This window comes from Hippocampus guttulatus, chromosome 14 (genome assembly GCF_054856545.1).
Source record: "Hippocampus guttulatus isolate MCC_2025c chromosome 14, RoL_Hgut_1.0, whole genome shotgun sequence".
NCBI classification, from domain to species: Eukaryota; Metazoa; Chordata; class Actinopteri; order Syngnathiformes; family Syngnathidae; genus Hippocampus; species Hippocampus guttulatus.
This window is the reverse complement of record NC_141274.1, coordinates 11,512,573-11,536,321: the sequence shown is the minus strand read 5'-3', so window position 1 is coordinate 11,536,321 and position 23,749 is coordinate 11,512,573. Positions and strand designations below refer to the sequence as shown.

The window sequence follows — 23,749 nt, the reverse complement described above, 5'->3', positions numbered from 1 at the left end:
GTTTTATAAAAACGGTTCCGGATTGGTTGGAAGCTAACGACAATGATTGGTGGAAGCGTTTCATTAAATAGCCAATCGCATTCGCGGTCACTGATCGTAAGGATTTGGTATGAACAGCCTGCCAATTAAGTGAAAAATAATAAATAAAACGTTTTTATACGTATTCCTCAAATCATCTGTACACCCCCCCCCCACACACACACACACTCACAAACAATCGGTTCTATGGGGCTGTTATTGTTGCAAAAGCAGTTTAGAAATGTGTACGTATTTCAATCCACAAATGCATAAATGAATCCGAAGCGTAAGCACAGTCAAAGGCGTAACATGAATCTACAAATGCGTGACTAATCACAAATGTGTTCCCTGTAAAAATATATACACGCTCCAGTCGACTCCACTCAAATTTTCTACCGTAACATGGCATATCCTAAGAGTGGAAATGAATGTTTAAGAGAGGCTAACCTATTAACAGCAAAAAATAGTCCTGTATAAAAATCACTGATGCAGCACTTTTATTTTTTATCAAACAAGGAAAAACTCAATAGGTCCTTTAAGATTTAAATCACACCACTTAACATTTGTATTTAGCCGTCAAAAAGCTTGGGGGAGTCTAAAATTAAGCACAATGTGTATACGTATTTTTTAGAATGGTCTTGCATACAAAGAGTCTACCGAACAAATTTTGTTGCTTTTTTTTTTAAAGTATAGAAGTATAGAGGGACGTTATAACTCTGCAAACACTGTACAAAAATAAATGTTATCCAAGTGGACACAAAGGTTCACGGTGCAACATCAGTGGCAAAACAAAACTTCCCCTTATTCTCTCCCAGATTGGCAACAAGCTACATTCCACGGGAGAAAAAAAATGTAGTTTTATACTCAGCTGGTTTGAAATTGACAAGCATATTATCTGAACTTTAAAATAAAACACCATATCTTTGAAAGCCTACAGGTGCAGTGCATTGAACAGTTTTATGCATAACTGAAGGCTTGTTGTAAACATTCCAAGCAACGACAAGAAAAAAAAAAGCTAAAGAGCAAAGAGATACAAATATGCCAAAGCCTCATATATACCAACAACAACCGGTAAGATATGTTTGCATGTTTTATATTCACAGTGAACAGCACTGAACCAGTAGGCTTTACAGAAAGCTTCATAACACTCCGGTCTAAACTGAAAAGGTACATATTACGTGAACCGAATAGCATAATTGCCAGAGTCATTTCTAAAGAATAAAATAATTCCAATATGCTTGCAAAAAAATAGTTTTACATATAAAAGTAAATTCTTAATGTCTGTGTACATTCTCGGTCATCCAGGTCATTGAAGCAATTGGGATTCTTCACGTTGGTTGAATTTTTTCCATCTTTTCTGAAAAATGACTTCTGACAATTATGCTGTAGGGATAACCGCAATTAATGCTGTGATTACAGGCCGAGTGTACAGTAAAGACAACTCTACGGAGGGCCAAGAATGCCAAAATTAAATACCCCAATGAAATAGATGTGTTATGAAATACAGTATTTCGGTATTTATCCATTTCAATATGTATTTTAGATATCACTTCAATATTTCAAAATGAGAAATTGTGACTTAATTAGATGTCGAAATAAATGCGTATGGACAAAATAAGATTTGAAATACTGGTACCAAAAACAAATACTGACATAAGTATTTCATAGCACGTATTTGATGATTTAATTTGTGCACTCTTGGTCCTCCACACACCACGTCCAGTCTAGGAGGCAGTGACGCCTTCCCACTGAATAAGGTACTGCACCTTGCCGTCCAAGGTAACCCTTCGGGCAAGGACTTTGTATTTCTCCCCGCAAGCCAGCCTTCCCGCCGCTCCGAAATAGGTGCTGATTGAGCTCTTGAGGTGAGACAGCTGGCTGTTGGGGTCCATGCCGTGAACTATGTCTACAGAGTGCAGTCCCGGGAGCGGAGTTTCAACATCGGCGCCGGAAGGGTTCGGGTCTGCTGGGCTTGGGGGAAGGATTTCAGGGTTGGGTGGTGGCAAGGGCCGCCGAGGCCGCCCGCGCTTTCTTTTTAAAGGTGGAGAGGAAAGAGGCATGGTGGAAGTAGTCGATTGGGTCTTGCTGGAGCTGCACAGGCTGCGGAGTTGTTGGATACGAATACTGAATGGTTAGTTTGAATCGGTGTTTCCCAAGCCTTTATGAATCCATGGCACGCATTTCAAAATTCTCGCATTCTATCACCGGTTGAAACAAAAAGTACAGTAGGGTGCAATGACTGATAAATGACCTCAATCCTCAAGTAAGTTGTCAATATGCAAATTCACCAAACACCCTCTTGTCCTGCCCATCCCCGAGACTACAGGTTACACAGCTTGCCTACCTGGACGGCCTTGAGAGGCTAGTTGAGGTAGTTTCTGTGGTGCTAAGGGCACCGATAGACTCCACATCTGAGGTTCGAGATGACAGTAAAGAGCGGTCACTCCTGGAGCATCAAGCAAAAGAGACGAGAAACTTAGACAGAAATGCAACATTTGGACAAAAGAGTCACTCGAGTATTCGTCATCAAACATATTGTGCGACTGCTTCCGACAGCACATTTTAAAGGACGTTATCGTAATTGTGCAGGATATTCCCTTACTTGAGAGAAGAAAAGCGATCCAGTGAGTGGGATTCTAGTGGTGCGGGCTTTCTTAGTTCCTGTCAAACAATAAAAAGAGGTTGTCATTTCTTGTATTCAAAAATTTTCCTCCAGAGGCACCGACACCATAAAGAAATATTTACCTCTCTCTGTAAAACTATGTGCACACCCAGTTCCCGCCCGCTAAAACATACAAATGTACACACCTGGGACAGGAGTTCACTGGAACATCTGCGTTTCGCCTGGCGCTCCAGTGAACGTGTTACTTGCTTCGTCTTTTTGGACTTCTTCGGTGTCCTGTAGGTACTGCAAGTAATGTAGCAGTTCAGTTCACCGCTCAGGGAGTTGCTGACAGACCGACGCAGGAAGCTGCCCAAGTTTCAATGCAAGATGAAGTACCGATTTGTTCTTGAATGCTGCTCAGCTACTATTGATGTTAAAGGTACAGTGCGTGATATTTAGTGCCGCCTTGTGGTGAACAAATAGAATACAACGACCTGAGCTTGAACAATGCGGTGCTTCAAGAGAAACCACACGTCGCGAGTCGACAATAAATTTCCTCACAAAGATGGTGAAAATCTTAATTTGAAACTAGCATCTTGCCTCATGCTGGATGATGTTTTGTTTGAGTTGACAGTGATCCCATTCGAGGGGTGCTCCATCAGTCTTCTAGTTGGATGGTCTCCAATGGGAGGAGTGGGAGGGAATCGAACCCTCAGCCCAAACAAGTGCTTCTTCTTCTTGACCTCTTTTCCTGACATGAACCTAGCAGTGACAAAAAAAAAAGTAACATTTACTTTTCGGCCTTTGAAATGAAGGCCGTAGCAAAGAAAACATATTTATGACACATGTTTAGAACCTACTTGGTTGTGTTGCTGTTTAAGGCCTCAAGAACACACGCAAATCGCATTGATCTTGGCGTACCGGCAAGCTGTTGACGTTACACCAAAGACAATCAAGATTTAAAAAGTTGTGGCACACATCACGCACATTCTAAAGGTCAAACAATGGACACTTGATGACGTGTGGACACCATTTATTTATTAATGATGTTAAAAATATGGAAGTGACATCAGGACAAACGTTTTTTTAATTATTAAGCTGCGACCTGTGATTTCATGTCGCAATTTTTGCACTTTTGAAAAGTCTAATTTGAGTGCCCTGAAAGACGCTGACAAATAAAATTAATAATAATTATAGTACTCAAAAAAAAAAATCACTGTAGGGGAATAAAACGTTTTAAAACCAACAGCTGTCAGTCACCTTTCTCCCTTTAAATTTCTCAGACACACACATCAAAAAAAGGTTAACTTGCTATTTAATCAGATGGTCCATCATTTTAAATACCTCCCCAAGCTGCAGCAGGTCCCAGTTGTTGTTGATGTAAGTCATCAGGTCCATCTCAGAATCAAAGTACTTCTTCTTGTGGATCATTGTCAGGTTGTAGAGGCTCAGGTGTGTCACATCCTCCCTGCAGCATTTTGTAGCATTAGGTGGCGCTCGATCATATGCGTGACAGAGGAAACTCCAGCGTGTGGAATTATTTACCCACTGAGGTATAACATATAATATCAGAAGGGGTGACCACATATGCACGCTTATTGAGAGAGAAAAAAAAAAGAAGCTAGAATGGCACCCGTGGGTGTAAAAAAAAATCATGCTTGAAAACGGGAGTGGCTATTATAATCCTGTATGGCAAGGCAGGAAACAGGCGTTTGCATTAGGTACAGCTACAGCTGTTGTGAAACTGCTGCACGCATGTACTCTCAATAGTGAGTGAAAAAAAAAAGCATCAAAGGCTAAGTTATGCATGAAGTCTTTTTTAAATGAGAACTTTCATTTCTTAGAAAATCGCTTTCTGACTTTCGGGTTGAGTGAACGCTGGCGCGTTTTGGCTGCCGCTGCTCAACCCGTATTGTTTTGTGTTTTTTGTTATTGTAAAGTGTCCTTGGGTGTCTTGAAAGGCGCTTATAAATAAAATCTACTACTACTACTACTATCTAAATACAAATGTATTGACGCACATGATTATAAATTCCATTTTGGGGGTCGCATTTGAAGCTATTCCTTTTCCAACCAGTAGATGGCAATAAAGCAACAGGATTTGTTTGTACGACCGTGAAGCAGGAGTTTACCATCCAAGAGGCAGTCGGCTCAGATACTCCGGTCCGCCGTTGCAAACGGAGCAGATGAAAAGATAAAATCTGAAAGGAGAAAGGAAAAGCAAACGCTGTGTTAGACATACCGCCCAGGCGGTCGGTATGTATAAAAACGTATCCGGATAAAAGTTCATATTGTTGACAAGAGTCTATTTTTACACGGCGTTGAACGTGACGACACAACACAAGCCGGTCTATCGGTTTATCACTCAAAACCAGTTCGACAAGGTTCTCAAGGTGGTGGTTTGTTAGCCAGAAGGAATATCCAAAAGCATTGAAGATTTTTTTTTTTGAGGTGCGGCTCTGCAATTTCCTTGCAAGTCAACCACACCGCTACATTTCCATGCGTTCTCAACTACAATTATTGTGCAGGGCCAGTCAATTAGAAAACCGTTCAGAAAATCTTCTCACCTGTCTCCATAGAGCATTGGCATGGGTAAGCAATGGAGGCAGGCTTCATGGAACCACTGCTCACAACTATTGCACTGCAGCATCTTCAGGTACCAGCTATATAAGCACGAGAACACAATAAAGAGAAGCTGATTGGTTGGGGACCCTGCGATGACAAATGATTGGGGGGTTGGGGGGTTCTCCCATCTTGTTAGGTCACTCACTTTCCTGGCCCTCCACAGTAGCAGTAGCACTGTTGCATGTTGGTCCGGTGGTCTTCATCCCACACCAGTTCTTCCGGGGAGTACGGGAAGGACAGCTCCATGGCTTGTGTCTCCTCCTGCTTTTAAGAAGAAAAAAAATTTTGAAATTATTCTTCACGTGGCTTCCGTGATTTTGTCATTTCTTGTACCGTACTTGAAAAGTGACTGAATGCATTACGCCAAGGTATGACAGTGTTCCACTGCCATGTTGCAGTTCATCCTTAGGCAACATCACTGAAACGCAAATTTAAGCTTTACATTTTTTTTTTAAGTTTCAAACGTATACAGTACACATGGGCAAGTCTGAATTTGGAGTGAAGGCACCTTCAGTGCGGTCGCACGCTGTGCCATAATATGCCACACAGCAATGATCTCTACTGGAGGGATGCAGCGTAATAAGAGCAAGAAGAGGCAGAGAAGGTCCTCAAGCGAGCTTCAGTAATCATCAATCGGACAGAGCGTAGTGAGTATTGCAAGTCCAAACTGTGGTCTGATGTTTGTACGCGTTGCTGCTTTGCGTGTGTTAAAATAGCACTTGTTTGAAGGTTTATAATTACTAAAGGCTTTATTCAAACTTCCATTAATCAATCGATGGAGTTACATGTTAGCATTAAAAAGGCTGACAAGCTTGAGATGAGATTGTGAGGTTTAGTAATCTAATCAAACAACATTTTAACACGAGTCTCTCGAGGTTGCGGATTTTCAACTATTGCGAGGAGTGTGGAAAGCATCCCCAATGATAAACATGGTTCACTGTCCTGAACCCTGCGACCCCGATAACATGACAAGCCGTCCACTGTAGTGACCGCTGTCCCCGAAAGGGTTCAATTAAAAACAAGCCGCACCTTTGGGAAAGAAGTGATCTGACATTCAGAGCAAAGCCATTTGTCGTCTGAGTCAATAACAGCAGCATCAATGATGGGCGAGTGGCACAGCTGGTGGTAGCCTGAGTGACGACAAGCACATTAGCGGGATCGGTTAACACCAACCGGGTCGTTCCAATGTAAGGCATACCTTGCCCACACTTGTCACAAATGACAATCTCATTGGGCTCCTCCGAAGTTTCATCCTGACATATGGAGCACGCGATATCGTCACACTCGTCATCTTCCTCATCTTCGTCCCCTAAAATGGACAAAAAGACCAGAGATTTTTCAAGCCAAACATTTGCCTTGCCCCCCCCCTGCCCCCGGTTAAATATACAAATCTATATATACAATATTTTCTCTGTCGCTAAATAAGGTAGTTACTATCTAATGTGAGATGTGTGGTCAACAGTTATCTCCCTGCTGAGGTTAAGTCTTCGCAACCGACAGAAGGAGATGGATTATATCGCTAGTCGTAACCCAGAAAGTGGAGTCGGGGGGGATGTCAGCCAGCTAACTCGATCACAAAAATTGGTTGAGACAAAAGAAATTCTGCTTCCAAACTGCAATTAATACTTTTATCGCGATATTTGTGACAGCCCGGAAACAATGTTTGGCCACTTTGTGTTTACTGCACCGATTTCCAGGAGCAATAACTCAAAAATTAACAAGATGCTCAAGGTTTGGGATGGCTTTAAAATAAACAAGGACAAAAATGAAGTTTTACGTAATGACTGGAACATTTTATTTTGTTGTTGTTGCTTTTTAAGAAAACTGGCAGCCATGTCAGAGTACATTCTCTCACTATTTTACGACAGCAAAGCGTCTTCCACTAAATTGTCCTGACCACTGAAACCCGTCTCTATTAATGTTAAAATGTCTCCAGCTAACTTAGCTTAGCATGGCTAGCTCCTTCACTAAGCAGTGATCACGTGTGAGGAAAAAAAAAAGGGGGACATCATTATGGTTTGAAACAAAAACTAAATAAAGAGCAAGCGAGCGCGACAGGTGCAGATGCATCGTTACCCGTGTTGTCCATCTCAAAACACAAAAGTCATTTTCTCCCGCTTACCTGTCTGAATATCTTTCCAGAGAACCCAAGATTTGGATCGATCCTCAAACACCACAAAGCATCGCTGCTTGTCACGATCGATCTGCAAGAGTCAAGAAAAATGATTCCATCAATTGAGTCTTTTTTTAGGGGAATTTTTTTACCAAAACGCTCTGGAAAGAATTGCACTGCAAGGTATTGAAATTGTCAGCAGATGTGTAAAAACTGGGACCCAATACGCGACGAGAAAAAATTAAATAAAATAAATCACGGGTATAACAGTTTTGAACACACATGTGGTGTGTAGCCACATGACAAAGCCAACACATCACACCTGAACCGATTTCACTCGTGAATATACAGCAGCTCCTCGCTTGTCTTCTCATTTATTATTTGGGTGTTTAACTGTCTCATTCGATAAACAACTGAAAGGGCATTGGCAAATGTGGCTCCCCTTGCCAGGGCATGCAATAACTCCATTGCTACATTTTGCTTTTCACTTCAGTTGAGCAGAGTCGAATCTGAATTTCAAATTTTAGCTTGCAACATAGAAAAATATATATAAATAGATGTCGCTTAGCTCGGAGAAATTCAGGAGTTGGGACACGAGTAAGTCATGGTGCCGCTGTCCTTCCTTGCACACTGACCTTAGCGATGGTCCCCAAGTAGATCAAGCCATCCGACCACCGGGCCAAGACGTCCTGTCCCTCGGTGAACCTGCCCTGTTCTCCATAGGCCACCCTCTCTTGGCTCGTGGGGGACAAGGGAACAGCCTGCTGCCGTGAGGAGTGGGATCGCTGATGCACGGACAGTTGACTCAGAACACCCGAGTCTCTGGGGGTGGGACGTGACATGTGGGGTGGGGGTGGGGGTGTCACGTGGATTTGCAGAAACATTAGCAATAGGAACATTGGGGATGTTTGAAGAGGTTATAAGCAATTTAATTTCGTAAAATATAAAGGTATGGACAGTTACGAATGTCTCTTTAATACAATAATATACACTATTCTGCACTGAAATACATAGATTTTTCAGTTATCAGTATTTGAGTAATTATTTTTCGCATTACTTTTTTTTTTTTTTTTTTTTTTACTCCTTGCTTTTGAACAGATATCTGTAGTTTTCTTCCTTGTCAAAATATGTTTGGTACTTTTTCTACCTCAGCGGATGATGACAAAATCCCAGATGTTACGATATTGATTGACAGCTTAAAATCTTGGTGACTTCAAGAAAAAAAAAGAGATTGCAGTGAAATGGAGGAATGTGAACCAGGGAAGATTTCCACAGATTTTCCTTGTCTGTTCATAACATCTAATAACATAATTATCAGGTGACATCACAGCCATTTGGTAGTGGTTCATATATTTTAAACAATTGGCTTTGTGCCTCAAGGAAATATCAAATGGAAACACGTTTTGTATTGAGAGTTAAAGACAATTCATATTAGGTTCAATGGCAAGTAGCATTTTAGGGGGATTCACTGGGGAAGTAAAAAAAAGGCACATTCGTTTCAAATTGAAAGGAGTCGAATCAGTACTTATACTTTAGCCTGAGGTTTTTGACAGCTAATCAAGCAGACTGTGCGTACTTTTGTAGAGAAGCGTTTTAAAAGATTCGTTTCTTCTGTCGGTGTCCTTCCGGGACAGTCCCTTTGTTTGGATGGCTATGCTCAACCGCATGTTAAATATGATAACTAGCCAGCTAGAGGTGACATGGAGGAAGCAAAATGAAAAGATTCGAAATGTTTTCGTAATAAATCCACGAAGCGAAGACTTTTAGCCAGGCCGCCAGGCCGCCAGGCCACCAGACCAGTGACTCGGCCCCCCCACCCCCCGGCCCTCCCCCCATCACAGCAAAACATGACAACAATACCTCATTCGGGCACCTCCGCTTCTACAGCTCACGAGAGTAAACAAAGTCGGTGTTTGCGTGTGGCTCTCGTGCTTCTCGGGTCGCCTGGGATTTTTACAACAAACAAGAGTGGCTAAAACGTGTCGACTTTGCGCCGTTCTCAGAAAATAACAAACGGTTCATTTACCCCGAGCATGTTCGCCATTTTGGTTTCCCGCTGACGGCTCGGCAAGTGCATTGTGGGAAGTGAAGAGCTTTAACGGCCACCTCGCTCTCTGATCCGTTTTCATTTTTCTTTGGGGACATAGAAAACGACTAGTGGACGTGTCGACGCGCTTTTGCTTTTTGGCGGTTGGCATAAACTGGCATATTTATGATAATTAAATGTATCGTGGAGTATTCATTTAGTCTGTCTGTACTATTGATTTATTTCTTTAGATAGTACACAACACATCTGTATTTATACAGCGCTTTAACAAAAGCTGCAGCTGTTAACAAAGTCCTTTACCGGACGGCTAACATAAAATAATAAAATACGGTACTATAACAATTTAACATAAGGCATGGACAATCATGCAATCGTAATCACTGGTCCTGCATTCGCCTTGTCGTTTGAAGCAGTTCTAGATGAAAGAAGCGAGACTCAAATGTCCTTTCATTTGTGATGCTTATTATTTTGATATTTTCCCTTCTCTTCCCACACGATCAGGGGCGTGTAGAGGGCATGTAGTACAGTATGTTTTAAATATAAAGGAATATTTCTTTACAATGCTGTGTTTTATGTTTGGGCTTTATTATGTACAGCACCTTGTTAGATTTGCAGTTGTTTTGTGCTCTAGGAATAAAGTTGAGTATCCTAAAGTTGAGCTGCTTTGTTTTTGACCCAATAGCTGGAGTTTAATCTCTGTACGTTCTCAATGTGAGTCCATTAAACAGTTGTACTTGGGGGAGAAAAAAATACCAGCTTTGAATTTTAACATTACCTTTAGCGGAAGTGCTGTCGATAAGTTTTACTTTTATTTTGAAAGACAGCGGAAAATAATTCACGCATGCAAACAGCTTCAAACTGACACGACACTCAATTTTATGACAGTTTTTTCGTATACCAGCCACTGGAAAATGCACAATGGCGTACACGTTTTGAATCGATTTCAGGTAGACTACAAACTGCCTTTTTTTAAAAATTGTTCCGTAAACACCGCGCCTGCGCACCGACCCGAGTCGGTGCTGCTGTTTTCTGCTTTTGGGTCGAGCGGGTGGGAAACTTGGGTTTCCTTGCAAAAAACAGCTGCCGGAGCCAAGCTGCCAATGTGCAGACAGACATCGCATCGCACCGCACACGGTGACTGAAGCAACATTATTCATATAATAACCCGTTCATTCATTTCTATTCGTTGTGCATGCGAGGCGAGACGCTCGATCCTGCGGTGGCTGATCGTGACTGATGTTCTCCAGTTTTGAGATGATCTATTTTTGTGATGGCGAAGGGGCTGTTTCCACGGGCCTGGGTGAAGAAGTCATTCTATTTCCAGGTAAGACAGCTTGCTGTATATTTGGATGTGTGTGTGCGTGTGTATGTGCTTTGAAGGAGAAGCAGAAGCGTGTGTCATAAATCACATAAGGCTGACAGCTGGCGGTAAACGAGCTTTTCCTCGGTTTTATAAGACCTGAGGAATGCCGATGAAAAACTGTCCCCTTGACCCAAAAAGCTTCAACGATCACATGCGAGATTGAGTTTGTTTAACCACAGCGTCTGTCAGTGCAGGGACTGAGGCACGCCAGTATTCAGATTTTATTAAAAATAAAAAAATAAAAACAGCGAGGGTTGGAAGCTGCATTGTAAGCATTTTTTTACAGCAAAAGGTAAACGAGCTGTGTCACAAAACATCAAGGACTTCTGACACAAAAGACATATTTCAAACCCAAATTACATGCTATGTTTTCACGATCAACCGGCGCGTTTGCTTTGTTCAGTGCACGAGAAGAGGTGAGAGTTGTGGCAGGACAACTGGTGCCTGCTCACTACGCATCTGACAGTTCCCGGCCGAGAACAACATAGTCTTGCTAGAGCAACACCACACCCCCGACCCTCCCTACACGGGACCCATTTTGAAAACGACGGGGTTGCGGAGGAGCCTGTATGTATGAATGCTTCCAGGAGGGCCAGAGAATGCTGATAAAGTGTTTGTGTCTTTAGCCCTTTTTACGTTGCATTTAGCAGGGTCGCAACGCGCCGCCGTCAAACTCATTCATTGTGGAAGAGACAGGGAACACTGAGTGAAGCGTTGCTGTGCGGTGCCCCGAATTGAAAAATGTTGTACACAAGAGCAGTGGCGTGACGTCAGACAAGCACCTCCAACTGGAGAGATGCTGCCAGAGGGATATATTGGTGGACTCATGCTCCACTTTCCATTGAGCAAAGTCAGGGTGTTATTTTTTATTTTATTTTTTGCAACAATGAAAGATGCATCTGTGTGGTCTAACCAGTGACAAAATCTACATTTTTACTACCTGCTATGCTGCTACCTCAGAACCTCCAAATACGGGCAACTGCTTTGCCCTCATCGTAATCCAGTGCAACTTGTTTTTTGACCCTCGCCCCCGGAACATTTCTGACACCTCTCGTATGCTAGTCTTAAGGCAGAGGTTCTCGAAATTTAGGTTCCAGGGACTAGTTGCCTAGGAAATCCCCCCCCCCCAAGTACCACCCATCATATTGCCGTTAACCCAGTTAAACACAACTCACATCGGCATCAACAAATGGTGCAGCAATTTTTAAAAATGCCTATTTTCAAGCAAAATTGAGAACAAATCCATCTGGGGCGGACATTCAGTTGTACGTTGGAACCTCATCGGGTCAACAAGCAACAGGTTGCCTGGCAACATCTGAACATAATGCCGATGGCCTCTTGCCTTTGCTGCAGTCCGGCGCGAAACACTCATGAGGATTAACATGGCTAGTTCCTAAATACCGAATGATTTGTGATGTGTTTTTGCATATTTGCTTGAGGGTTTTTTTTTCATAGAGGGCAGCACGGCGGTCGAGTGCTTAGCACGTTTGCCTCATCGTTTTGAGGTTCTAAAATGTCCATCCAGAATGTTTCCAGTAAATTTACACTCCGGATGGGTTTGTCAAAAGTGCGCTTACGTCATTTTATGATTGCTTTTTGGTATTCCTGCATTTTATTGGTTTTGTTCCCGAAATTCTTATTTTTTGATTTTAGTTTCCTGTCTCCAGTGCTCGGGGGGTGAGGAACATTTTTTGTTTTTGTTTTCATATCAGGGTCCATCAGATTGAATGGCAAATCTACTCACTGTCTGAACCAAAGTAGGTCAAAGTGTGGTTGTAGTGTGATATCTTCTCCGGTGATACCGTCGCTCCCCTCGGGCCCACCGTTTCTTCATGACACGCTCATCTTTTCAAGTCTGAGTTTTTCAAGTCGCCAACCGAAAGTGCTCTTCTGGAGCTATGTGGGTCAAATGGATGAAAGGCGAGGAAGGAAATCTGGTGTCGCTCAATCTTTTCCTTTTCATGAATGTTGCTGCCCTCATGACACTTTGACAACAGGTCATGTGCTTGTAATCCGTAACCAAGTGGATTAGAAGGACCCAGACTTGAGTTGTTAATACAGTTAACGTTTCCCAAACCCTTTTATTTTTTATTTATTTTTCTTCTTTTTTTCAGCTCAAGAACAAAATTAGAAATGTACTTCCTCTCACAGCCTCTCTCAAATAATAAAACACTGCCTGACTGGGCACATCTTGTGTTGAGATTTGGGAACCAAGTTGAATTTTTAAAAATTGCATTGTACTGTAAAGTGCTCGAACAACCACATTTTGGCCCTCATGGAAGCTACGGAATGTTGGCGACAGCAAGTTGGACCACTTTTTGCTAAATAGTATATGCATTGACCTATATTTAAAAACCACTATTATAATACGGTATTTGTTCCATGAAATTGCAGTTATCAACAGCAGTCTATTCATTTTGTAGCAATTCACTTGGCTTAGGTTTAAGGGCTCCTTTTCTTTTTTTTTTGGTGAAGAGAAAAACTCTTACCAAGCTGACAGTTTCGGCTATCACTTTTTCGCCGGAGCTGTCACCGCTTCCTTGTGACGTGTCTTTAAAAAAATTGCCTTGACTTAAGAGTGACTTGGCTTATGAATTTTTAAGATCCGAGCTGCGAGCAAAAATTGTAGTTACGCAATTGCTCTCGTATTCTCTCCGCAGGCTCGCATTTACTTTGTGAGGGTGAAGTACTTGTTCCTCACCTGGCTGACGGTGTTGGTGGGGAGCTGGGTACTCTACGTGCAATACTCGGCCTACACGGAGCTGTGCCGAGGACACCAATGCAAAACTGCCATTGTGAGTTATCGATCAGCTCGGGCTCGTTGTGGGAGTCACATTGATTTTTGGAATGAACACACCGCGATGTCGCGATAGTCTGTCGATGTTCTTACGCAATATATTGGCCGGTTCTCCGGCTGATAGTTGTTGTTTTATTGGCCTCTCGCTAATTTGCGCATAGAACGGTAATTGCAGTTTAACGCATGTATTAATTTTGGAGCTGCTGGTGAAAAATTCCCATCGTATCGTAACTTTTAACTGGCCCAAAGCTCAGATAGGAAAGCGGTAAATCAATAAACTGCCTTCATCCACACGTTTGTTGACGCGAGCGGGTGCCGAGTTCTTTCATGCTTCCGACAAACGCAATTTGATGCCAGTCGACCTCTTTGTGGTCTTTGCGACCTGTCAGTGACTGAACGTGATATCCGACTCGTGTATTGTCTTTGCCTTCAAGTGTGACAAATACAGGCGAGGAATCATTGACGGCTCGGCCTGCAGTAGCCTGTGTGATAAAGACACATTCTACATGAGCAGATGTCTGTCAACACTGCCAAACAACCAGGTAGGAAACCATCTGCAGCGTTTTCCTTTATCGGGCCACAAGTAGGGACTTACATTTACAATTCAAATTCTTATATTTGTTCCAAGAAATCGTATTCATTCGTGTCCCACAGCTGATTCGCTTCATTTCATCGAATTTCTCTCGGCTGCACTGCTTCCGATATGTGGATCTTGGATTCCTTTGTCCAATCAGATTTTAGCTTCTATTTGTTGGCGCGTTAATCTAATCTGCCAAAGGCTTTCAGAATCAGAAATGCCAACCCAAGTGAATTAAACTATATTAGATTTGGACTGTTTCTTTAACCAATCGGATTTCACATTCCTCCCATACAGTCACGCCAGCATTTTTTGCATCATATGTTTGGTTAGTCAGAGCAAAGCTGTTCGGCACAGCACCGGCACCCCATTCGCCATTAAAATCGGCAATCTCGCTCTTTGCCAGGTGTACACGGGAAGTTGGGGAGATCACGAAGGAATCGTTCGCTGCCATTTGGGGGAAGTGACACACTACGAGATGGGCGAGGAGCCGGAGCCGCACAGGGAGGCGCCTGTTTTCGAGACCCCCACCAAAGGGACGTCGGTGGAGAAGTTCCGAGAGATGGTCTTTCATCATGTCAAGGTAAACAAATGAAACAAACACATATGCAAAGCTCTATATGTACAGCTAGTAAATTCTCTCACTTGACACCCTGCGTGTATGTGTGTGTGTGTGTGTGTGTAACCTTTCTAGTCCAAGCTCGGAGATCAGGCTAACCTCGGCGGTCTGGTGAGCGTGATCCTGTCGGTGGCGGACGGCAACAAAGACGGAAAAGTGTCACTTCCAGAAGCTCGCTCCACGTGGGCCCTCCTGCAGATTGACGAGGTCAAATATTGCAATATTTCCTGGGTGGCGCGGAGCAGCGGTGGCAACTGGCAAAACCGCAAATACTTTGTTACCGTACAGAATAAAATTGGAATAGTTTGGCCGCCTCTGTCCTGAAGTTGGCGCTTGAATGATTTTTGCGAGTCGACAGTGCGCGTTTAGCCGCTGCTCTTCTCTCAGGTGCTTTTGGGCCTGCTGCTTCAGGAGCGCGGTCACACCCCTCGCCTCCTGGGCTACTGCGGCGACCTCTACATGACGGAAAGGGTCCCCCACGGGCCCCTGTACGGTTTCTCCATACCTTGGCCGCTGGTGTCCTGGGTCCCCGGCGGCCTACGGCGCACCGCGGACCAGTGGTTCGCTCCGTCGTGGCCTCGCAAAGCCAAGATCTCCATGGGCCTCCTGGAGCTGGTGGAGGACGTCTTCCACGGCACGTACGGCAGCTTCCTCATCTGCGACCTGGCGGCGGCTCGCTTCGGCTACACCGACGGCCACGAGCTGCGCCTCACCGACACCCGGGCCGTGGTGCCGGAAAGCCAGTTCCGGCGGGGCATGCGGGCGCTGCGCTGCGAGACGGACGCCGAATGCGTGTACGGGGCCGACTGCCGGACGTCGTGCGACGCCGCCGAGAAGCGCTGCAGGGAGGAGCCCGTCCGGCCCAATTTGGCCAAAGCGTGCGGTACGCTGAAGGACTACCTGCTGCACGGGGCGCCGTCTGCTCTGCGGGAGGAGCTGGAGAGGCAGCTGTACGCCTGCATGGCCCTCAAGGGCGACGCCGGCCAGCTGAACATGGAGCACTCGCTGCTACTCAACAACTTGAAGGCTCTGCTGTGGAGACAGATCTCGCACACCAAGGACTCGTGAGCCGGTCGTGGTCTCGTCTGACATCGCTGTGATACGACATGTCAACAAGAGCACATTTCACGTGACACTAATCAAACAAAAACAATCGGGATATCGGTCCTTGGGACTTGAATTTACGTTTCGGGTGAACTGAAAATTCACTAACTTGTTATCATGGAACTTCATTTGACCTCTCCACTTTTGAGCGCGTGCATGTCAAAGTGTTCAATCGCAAAGAGCTGAACAGAGGAATTCACGACACATCGGCTTGGGTGAGATGGGATTTTTTTTGGGGGGGGCGGGGGGTTGTCTTTTGTGCTTTGCTTTCTTTTGTAGTTACTCAAATTACTTGATGAATAATTTCAACACCAAATTTTGTTTTTGACAAACACTTGGAGCAGAGCTAGCTGTTCTCGGTTAAGGAGCTGAAGAGGAAAATTCACAACTGGGGGTGGGACTATGACTTTTCATCTTAATTTGTTCCCATCATTTTTGCACAACTTTGTTTTTTCTGATAAGGCGCCGAACAGAAAACCTCACAACACATAAAACATGGTCATATGTTTTCTTCAGCTGTTTATGGAATCAAATTATTCTAATTGATTTCCGTAGTAAATCGTTTCAAACTTAATTTGGCACAACACAATTTGCTGAACAAGAAACTGAACAAAGAATTCTATTGATCATTTCCAGCCCTGGTTTTGTTTCTGCAGTTCTTGCGCAAGGAGCCGAACGACTACAGAGACTGGACAGTGTTGTCACTCGGCTCCTTGTGCAAAAAAACGAAACGTTGAACAGTTGGAGCTCAGTGAAAGTCAATTCAGTTCACCGGTAAAGGTTATCGTGCATTTTAGATTCCTCCTTATAATTCACCCCAAAGTCCAATTCTCCTCGATCTAATGGGTTGGTCTTTATAATTAACTTCAGTCCCACCTGAATCTTAATCCTGACATCCTTGACAATTGCGTTCAAATTTACTATATGGATCTTTATTTTTATTAACTTCCTGTCGGTGAAATAATGGAAGGACCCCATTTAATGTATTGACTTTTGTATGTTTTGTTTTTGAGCGACGTATTCAGATGCTGGAACTAAGCATGGATTAGTTGTGAACCTTCGCCCCCCCGTTCCTTGTTACATTGTCAAAAACCCCAAAATCCCATGATGGGTTTTGTTCCAAATTTGGAAGCCCACCTGAAGACTCTTCATTGTCACATTCTCAACGGATTTCAGTGCCCAGAGTGGGACATTTTGGGCATTGCTAAGCAACTGACTTGTCATTCTACGATCAAGAAGCACAATCGTTCACTCGTGAGACAAGAAGGCTTTTTCCTCTCGAGCCTTGGGCCGTCATTTTTGTCCAGTGTTTGTGTTACACATGAACTCAAATATTAATGATCAGAGCTGTATAGTTAGTCGTGAATGTTAGCCACTTTTTTTTCATCTCGAAAAAGAATGACGGATTGCGCTGCCTCATTTCCGGGTTTGGCCTATCAAGGTGCCGTGAAACACATGCTGAAATAGTCTGATGAATGTTTGAAGCGAAGCTCTTTTTCGCACTGTATAAAAAATAAAAAAAAAGCACACGGTCTCTTGCCGATGAATTTTTGAAAACTTGTCGTGAGCTCTAGAGAAAAGCTGAAGGAACGCTCAATGCTGCTGTGCGGACCGAGAGGTTTCGGCAGAAAAACGCACGCATGATTTTGCACAACTGAGAAAACAGTGCGCACACTTTTGCTGTCTTTCACCACATGCCTCGTTTCCTTTTTTTTTTTTTTGAGTCACCGAAGTGGGACACGGAAAGGGGTGAAATCTGAGGTTGAAGCATGAATAAAGCATAACTGAAATACAATGACGGTGCTCGCTTTCTTACCAGAGAACTGTTGTGAATTTTGCCGTCCAAGTCGTGTGAAGACAAAAACTGAAAAGCCGACAATTTGGGCAAGTGCGGTTTCAAAAGTATCTCATTTAGTTCACAAAAGTTATTGTGCATTTTTCACCTAAGAGTCAACTATCCCGAACATTTTGTGAGCCGTGTACGTGTCACATGAGCAAATGTGCAAACGTGCCATCGATATTGCACAAAGTCTCCGGCGACAAAGACTGAAGTTGCTTTTGGAATACATTTTATTTGTCTGTGATGCGCGGGGGTGCGCCGGACCGGGCGGCTAACCGTCCGCGGCCTCTCGCTCTTGCGCTCGTAAGAAGCTGGCCTTTTTCTGGGCGACGCGGTCCTTCCTTTGTGCCAGGGACATTTTGGCGCGGTTCCATCTGCCCAAGAGAGGAGCAGAGTGGCACCGTGAACATTGGACGGAAGGATGACCGACGACAAATATTGATGGACTAATTGTACATTCGATACAATGTCACAAGCCGAAGTTTTGTGCGAGACGTGCAACTTTTGTCACTTGATTTGAAGGGAAATAATACTTATACAAACAACCGCACCTCTTCTTGTCGAGGACTTCTTTCTTGGGTTTCTTTTCGTGAGCAGGGTTCACTCTGATGGCGGCGTGTCCTTTTTTGTACATTTCCTCTACCTGAAAAGTGAGGGGGAAAAAAAAATAAATAAAAATACTCTTCGTGTCATGACATTGTGTGCCAGAACTACAGACGAGCATCGTGCTTCTCTCAGCCCCGTCTTGAAAGGACAGTAAACATCAGCCGCCGCAAACGAAGGACCAGCTACGTTTTGCTCAGCGCGTTTTGGATCATCACAGAGAAGCATGAGAACCGCCGTTATGTCATAAGAAGCAGGCCTACGTGCGGTTTGAGTGGACGGCGCAAGAGTAAAACTTCGTCCACCGTCGTACCGTGTCCGGCGTGACGGCGCTCTTAATGAAGCGCGAAAACTGCCTCTTGTAGGCGTCCTCGTCCTCCTCCATTAGGTAAGACATGTAGTTGGCCACGTTCATGCCCATGATGTGCTTCCGATGCACCTCGGCGTTAAACTCTTTGCTCTCCGCGTCGTACCCGGGGAAACGTTTCAGGCTGCGGACGACAGGCAGACCAGACCTCAGCGGCTCATTCGCAGTCAAGGATTATGTCACACATAATGAAAAGACATCAAGTGATTAGGTAACCACATTGGCAAGAGCAAAGAGAGAGCATTTGTGGTTCATGTTTTTAGACCAAATGAGCGATAGCAGATGATTGGTGATTCATAAGCCAATTTCAAACAAAGTATCCTTGTTTATGTGACCGCACAGCATGTCAGTAGGATTTTGTGATGTTCGGATTCGATATGACAACGACATTTTCTTTCCACCTGTTCAAAATCACTATTTCACCTTTTGAGACAGCTTTTGTGTTGTGTGGCATTTGATTTTTCAAAGGTCAAACACGTGCCTTTGCCCAATAAAGCCCGTAAAACAATGACTTCATTGATCACATCAGGCGGGCTGGTTCTGCTGCTTCTCTCAGCCCCGTCTTGAAAGGACAATAAACATCAGCCGACGCAAACGAAGGACCAACTACGTTTTGCTCAGCGTGCTTGGGATCATCATCAAGATGCAGAGAACCACCTCACACAAACTGGACGGAGCAAAAGTTACCACGTAAAGAATCTTTCAGTTGGAAAGATGTCCAGAAAGTCGTGTACCACTGACCTGTGAGGAATGGCCAGCCCTCCATCAAGCGCGCCTTTCAGCGCTCCGAAAACTTTGTTCCCCGTGGTGGTTCTAGCCAGCCCCGCATCCAGGTAGCAGGTGAAGGCGCCTGGCTGACCGTCCACGCTCTCCACGTTGAACTCGTCGCCCGTCACCTCCACCTGACCCTCGTACACCTGATCCATGCCGAACTTGTGCAATAGCTGAGGCAAAGAAAACACCCCTCAGAACGGTTCTTCTCAGACTGGGCTCCTACTCCCTTGTAATAAACGACGTCATATTTATTGATTTTTAGGAGTTCTGTAAAATAAGCGTGAATGATAAAACAAGAGTAAGGAACATGTGCTTTAGCTCTTACCCGGCGGGCAAGCAGCAGTCCAGTGCAGTAGGCGGCGGCATAGTTTGTGAGACCTACAGCGATGCCATATTTGGGCAGCTCGTGAGAGTACGCGGCACACACAATGTGGTCTCCCTCAATCTTTGCATAGGCAATCTGTTAAGAAATATAATCAATTAAAGGAGTCATCAGAGTACATGTGACCGACTCAGATCTTCCCGCAGCTGACCTGGCAGCAGATATCCCTGTTGGACAAGCGGACGATCAGACGGTACTTGGGTGTGTTGTACTTATTCTTGTCCTGGACAACCAGTCGTTTGCGAGCATAGTAGTCCGTTTTGCCCTCTGGAACACAGAATAGTTACTTTGACACAATACAAATACAGTTGGAGTGCATTAGTGGACATGCCATATGTAAAGGCTATCTTATCTTACATTGTCAAGTTTAGTTTTGAATTCTTTGTAAGTGGATTTTTTTTCTTTAAATATCAAAGTATTTAGTATCTCCAGCCAATTTAGATGGGATCCTCATTATTTCACTATACATGTTAATAATTGAGATACCAGGTGAGATGGTAGTTGCTTCTCTCAGCCCTAGTCTTGAAAGGACAATACACATCAGCCGATGCGCAAAAATAAAATAATAATTCTATACTTCATTTGAGGTACTTTACCCCCCAATAACTTTTTACTTTTCCTCCATACATTTGAAAACATATCTGCAATTTCTACTCCTCACTTTGTCAAGAGGCTTTTTAGACACTGTTTTGATTTAGCAAACTGCTATTTGTGTTTAAGTAAGTAAATATTTTATGAGGATATTGTTTGTTCTTCAACTACAGATAATTTTGCGTGCCAATACCATAACCGGTTTTGCATATGAACTATATTCTTATAATTTTGTATTAAGGACATGTCAGGGTCTGCATTTTTTTATTGTATATATATTTTTTCTTTTACTTGAGTAAAAGGGTTGAATCGTTTATTTAGCTGCTATTTTTTAACATAAGTATCAACACTGCTGCATAAATGTTTACCTCTCCTTCGCCTGAATTTGACTTCATATCTCTTGAAATAAGCCTTGTTCTTCACCACTTTCACGAAACCCTGAAAAGACACGAAGCGTTCAAATGTCTGTTAGGAAGCCCCAAAATGCCACGTCATGTTTACATGATTTTGTAAAGATTATATTTGGTCAACTTGAGGTTCGTCGGCGACGAAAACCGCCACGCTGGAACTAAACGCCGCGGCATTTATCAGACGCCATCCGACCGTCAAAACACTGCAAACGGTCCTCTAACAGGAAAAAACAACACGTATACATACACAACGGATGAAAACATTCGAAATCATGAACGTTTACTCACCATTATAGAGGGTTTTTTCACTCTTTCGCCGCCGATTCAATAACAGTATTTGGAACTCTTAAACGGAAATTATCCAGTTCTTTAGAACAGCATCGGCACGTAAGCGCCCCCTAGAGCATTGGAGGCATGATGACAAACCAACAGAGGGCAGCACAATACAAACATACTCACTATTCGTGTTCAGATTTGTTTTTAATCCTCCCTGTAGAAAAGAAAAAAAAATTGACGAAAAAATGACTAAATTGTCACCCAAAAATGAACCAGACACGATTTGCAAAAAGACAAATAAAACTCACAACAGCAACAGGATACAAATATTCAGGTACACCAAAATAGTTGTAAGAATGTTCGTATTTATACAGAAAAATAAAGGTGTACCAATGTCTGGGGACTGTATTGTATAGCATTAATCCTCCATACTGTATTGATTATATTTCATAAATCATTTAACTAGCTTACGAGCAGATCAATTTGTAAATTACATTTTCCTAGTATGGCCTGCTTAGTATTGGCTATTATGTTTAAAGAAAGGTCCTCACTAATACCATTTTGCATCAATGTAGATTGATTGATGACAAGCAGCACTACATAAGTGTATTTCTCTACAACTGCAATAAAGGCAACATTGAAAGCCTCAAATCTCTGTACACATTTAGAACTGTCTGACTCGTAGGGTGATTGATTCTGCAAGTGTGACTCACACAAGAGGAGTAAGTGAGGAGCTAAAGTTTAGCAAGGGTGGTTTAAATAGAACAACATGAGCAACAGAAAGAGGAAATATTACATGTCTCACACCGTGGACCCACCTCTTCCTAGACATCAGACACTCAAACACCCATCTAAGTCATGGTTGCGAGGGACCCGTGTGAATGTTATTGCACAAATGCCACACTTCATTTTGAATGGGAAAGTCATGTGTTTTTACAGTATACATACTTACTGTAACTGGAAAAACTGTTTTCAACAAACATTTTTTTCAATATATAGTTTCAAATGGAATGGCCTGCACTTTCTCCACACCTGAATCCTTTTGAAAACCTGTGGGCCGTGTAGAGGCTCCAAACTCTGCATGCACCCCAGAATCTCAATGACCGAAGGGCTGCCTTTCAAGAAAAGTGGGATGCCAGGCCTTAGCAGACAATAAGTCGACTTGTAAACATGAAATGTCATCGTCAAGCTGTAATTGATGCTTAAGGGCACATGACAAGTTACTGAGACGTTGACATTTTTGGTTGTGGTGTACCTTTGTTGTTAACACTTGTTTCAATGAATTGTTTGAGATGATGAAATCACCAGTGCAACCTTCTACTTAAATGTCCTACTTTCATTATATACACTGTATGTTTCCATAAAAACAACCAGCAAAATCTGAAATGAAATCTAAACTAGACGGACAGCCAGCAAAGGGAGACCAGAAGAGGATTTATGTGCTCCCTCTAATGTGTTCCAGTTAAGAGACCAGCAGCAACAGTTTGAACCAAATCGATATGTTTGCAGGCTGACTCCAGAGTAAAGTGTATCAACAAGTGCAACTAACAGATATTTCAAGCCCACCTCTGCGTTGCACAAAAATCTTTTCTTAATCTAAATGATGAACTCTGAAGGGTGAGTTGACAAAAAAAATACAACCAAAAAGCAGAAGCAAAATCTTCTGCTTTACAGTTCCAGTCAGATAAAATATCTCAGTGTCACTCTCTGGTGTTCTCAGAGAGCGATAAGAAAAGTCAAAAGTCACTCTTCACAAAACATTCAAGCTTGCTTTCTGCAGAACTGATTTCACAACGAGGAGAAAGCAAATGTCCAGTCATCTGAGTGCCATACATTTCAGCGGTTACACAGTAAACGGTGTGATGTGATGCTGAGTCGATGTCTCGGTCAGCACTCCCAATAGACATATTGGGAGCATTTGTGTGTGTGTGTGTGTGTGAAAGTAGTGCGCTAATTAACATAAGAACAGACAGATATGAATCATGTGATCATAAAATGTCAAATATTTTCTTCACTTTTGTTTGAAGAATTAAAAAAAATGAGCTTTAACTGTTTCGGTCACACTGAAATTAATTAAATTAAAAAATTGAACACTGATGTTATCCTGTGGGTATGGTTTGTATTTGGGAGCGGTTGCTAATTCGAGTGAGTACCACGGTTGAACTTTTTGGCCACTCTTCCAAAATGTTATGTTTTGCAAACGCAACACTGCCTAACGGCAAAAGAACTAATGGGGCCCTTGATTGACGTGGAAGGAATTCGGAACATTTCCAAAGAGCAGTCAGTGTTTGCGGAAAAAAACAAAACGTTAAGCTTGTTAGAAAGCAAAAAAAAAGTCAGGAAAAGTCTATTAGAACATCTGAACTTATGCTAATAAGTGAAATTGTCTCAGAGGCAGATTAAATGACAGCAGGTGTACGCTGGCATCCATGGAAAAACTTTCAAATATAAATTATTGACATCTATGGCAACAATATCAGTTAGCGGAACAAAGATCCTGGCCTTAACGCTTGCTTTTCTTACATGTCGAATACAGAAAAGAAACACCTGTACAAACATATGAATGAGCCCCAGCCATGAACTCTGACCTTCCAAAAGACATGCACAGAGACACACAATGACCAGGAAGTCGTGCGCA

The 23,749-nt window shown here is 43.2% G+C and overlaps 3 protein-coding genes across 6 annotated transcripts; 1 reads left to right on the top strand and 2 right to left on the bottom strand.

Annotated features, from left to right (window-relative positions):
- Positions 1-498: 498 nt before the first annotated feature.
- On the bottom strand, positions 499-9,424 carry mtf2 (metal response element binding transcription factor 2). Of its 3 annotated transcripts, XR_015102909.1 has the most exons (16): positions 9,222-9,424; positions 7,997-8,183; positions 7,371-7,452; positions 6,447-6,557; positions 6,278-6,378; positions 5,394-5,512; positions 5,191-5,286; positions 4,756-4,824; positions 3,968-4,091; positions 3,484-3,551; positions 3,224-3,385; positions 2,827-2,926; positions 2,621-2,679; positions 2,363-2,464; positions 1,157-2,118; positions 499-949 (listed from the first exon to the last, which is right to left on the bottom strand). XR_015102909.1 is itself a non-coding variant. In XM_086129886.1 (15 exons), exons 1-15 carry the CDS (start codon positions 9,224-9,226, stop codon positions 1,743-1,745), a joined length of 1,761 nt encoding a protein of 586 aa, XP_085986012.1. In that variant the 5' UTR covers positions 9,227-9,424; the 3' UTR covers positions 499-1,742. The 3 variants fall into 3 exon arrangements, 2 of the variants coding, with proteins under 2 accessions (XP_085986012.1, XP_085986013.1); XM_086129886.1 differs by having other exon boundaries at positions 499-2,118; XM_086129887.1 differs by having other exon boundaries at positions 499-2,118; positions 5,394-5,509.
- Positions 9,425-10,238: 814 nt separating this feature from the next.
- dipk1aa (divergent protein kinase domain 1Aa) lies at positions 10,239-17,663 on the top strand. 2 transcript variants are annotated; one of them, XM_086129085.1, is made up of 7 exons: positions 10,240-10,355; positions 10,608-10,732; positions 13,432-13,566; positions 14,003-14,110; positions 14,552-14,728; positions 14,840-14,971; positions 15,152-17,663. In XM_086129085.1, the coding sequence occupies exons 2-7, from the start codon at positions 10,679-10,681 to the stop codon at positions 15,830-15,832; spliced, it is 1,287 nt and encodes a 428-aa protein (XP_085985211.1). In that variant the 5' UTR covers positions 10,240-10,355; positions 10,608-10,678; the 3' UTR covers positions 15,833-17,663. The 2 variants fall into 2 exon arrangements, with proteins under 2 accessions (XP_085985210.1, XP_085985211.1); XM_086129084.1 differs by having other exon boundaries at positions 10,239-10,732.
- A 257-nt stretch (positions 17,664-17,920) lies between these two features.
- Positions 17,921-21,209, bottom strand: rpl5a (ribosomal protein L5a). Its single transcript, XM_086129086.1, has 8 exons — positions 21,124-21,209; positions 20,794-20,863; positions 19,986-20,101; positions 19,778-19,912; positions 19,420-19,622; positions 18,625-18,802; positions 18,260-18,351; positions 17,921-18,082 (listed from the first exon to the last, which is right to left on the bottom strand). Exons 1-8 carry the CDS (start codon positions 21,124-21,126, stop codon positions 17,980-17,982), a joined length of 900 nt encoding a protein of 299 aa, XP_085985212.1. The 5' UTR covers positions 21,127-21,209; the 3' UTR covers positions 17,921-17,979.
- Between the last annotated feature and the right edge of the window lie 2,540 nt (positions 21,210-23,749).

Bases quoted from the DNA above. Each gene is read 5' to 3' on its own strand.
- rpl5a (XM_086129086.1), bottom strand. The intron at 18,352-18,624 runs GTACGACGGTGG...CTCACTTTTCAG, and splicing joins GCGCCGTCACGCCGGACACG to GTAGAGGAAATGTACAAAAA. The intron at 18,083-18,259 runs GTGCGGTTGTTT...TCTCTTGGGCAG, and splicing joins GAAGTCCTCGACAAGAAGAG to ATGGAACCGCGCCAAAATGT.
- mtf2 (XM_086129886.1), bottom strand. The intron at 4,092-4,755 runs GTAAACTCCTGC...AAAATGCTGCAG, and splicing joins AGCCGACTGCCTCTTGGATG to GGAGGATGTGACACACCTGA. The intron at 3,386-3,483 runs GTAGGTTCTAAA...TGTCACTGCTAG, and splicing joins TTAAACAGCAACACAACCAA to GTTCATGTCAGGAAAAGAGG.
- dipk1aa (XM_086129084.1), top strand. From the start codon at position 10,679: ATGGCGAAGGGGCTGTTTCCACGGGCCTGGGTGAAGAAGTCATTCTAT. The intron at 10,733-13,431 runs GTAAGACAGCTT...TTCTCTCCGCAG, and splicing joins AGAAGTCATTCTATTTCCAG to GCTCGCATTTACTTTGTGAG. The intron at 14,729-14,839 runs GTAAACAAATGA...TAACCTTTCTAG, and splicing joins TGGTCTTTCATCATGTCAAG to TCCAAGCTCGGAGATCAGGC.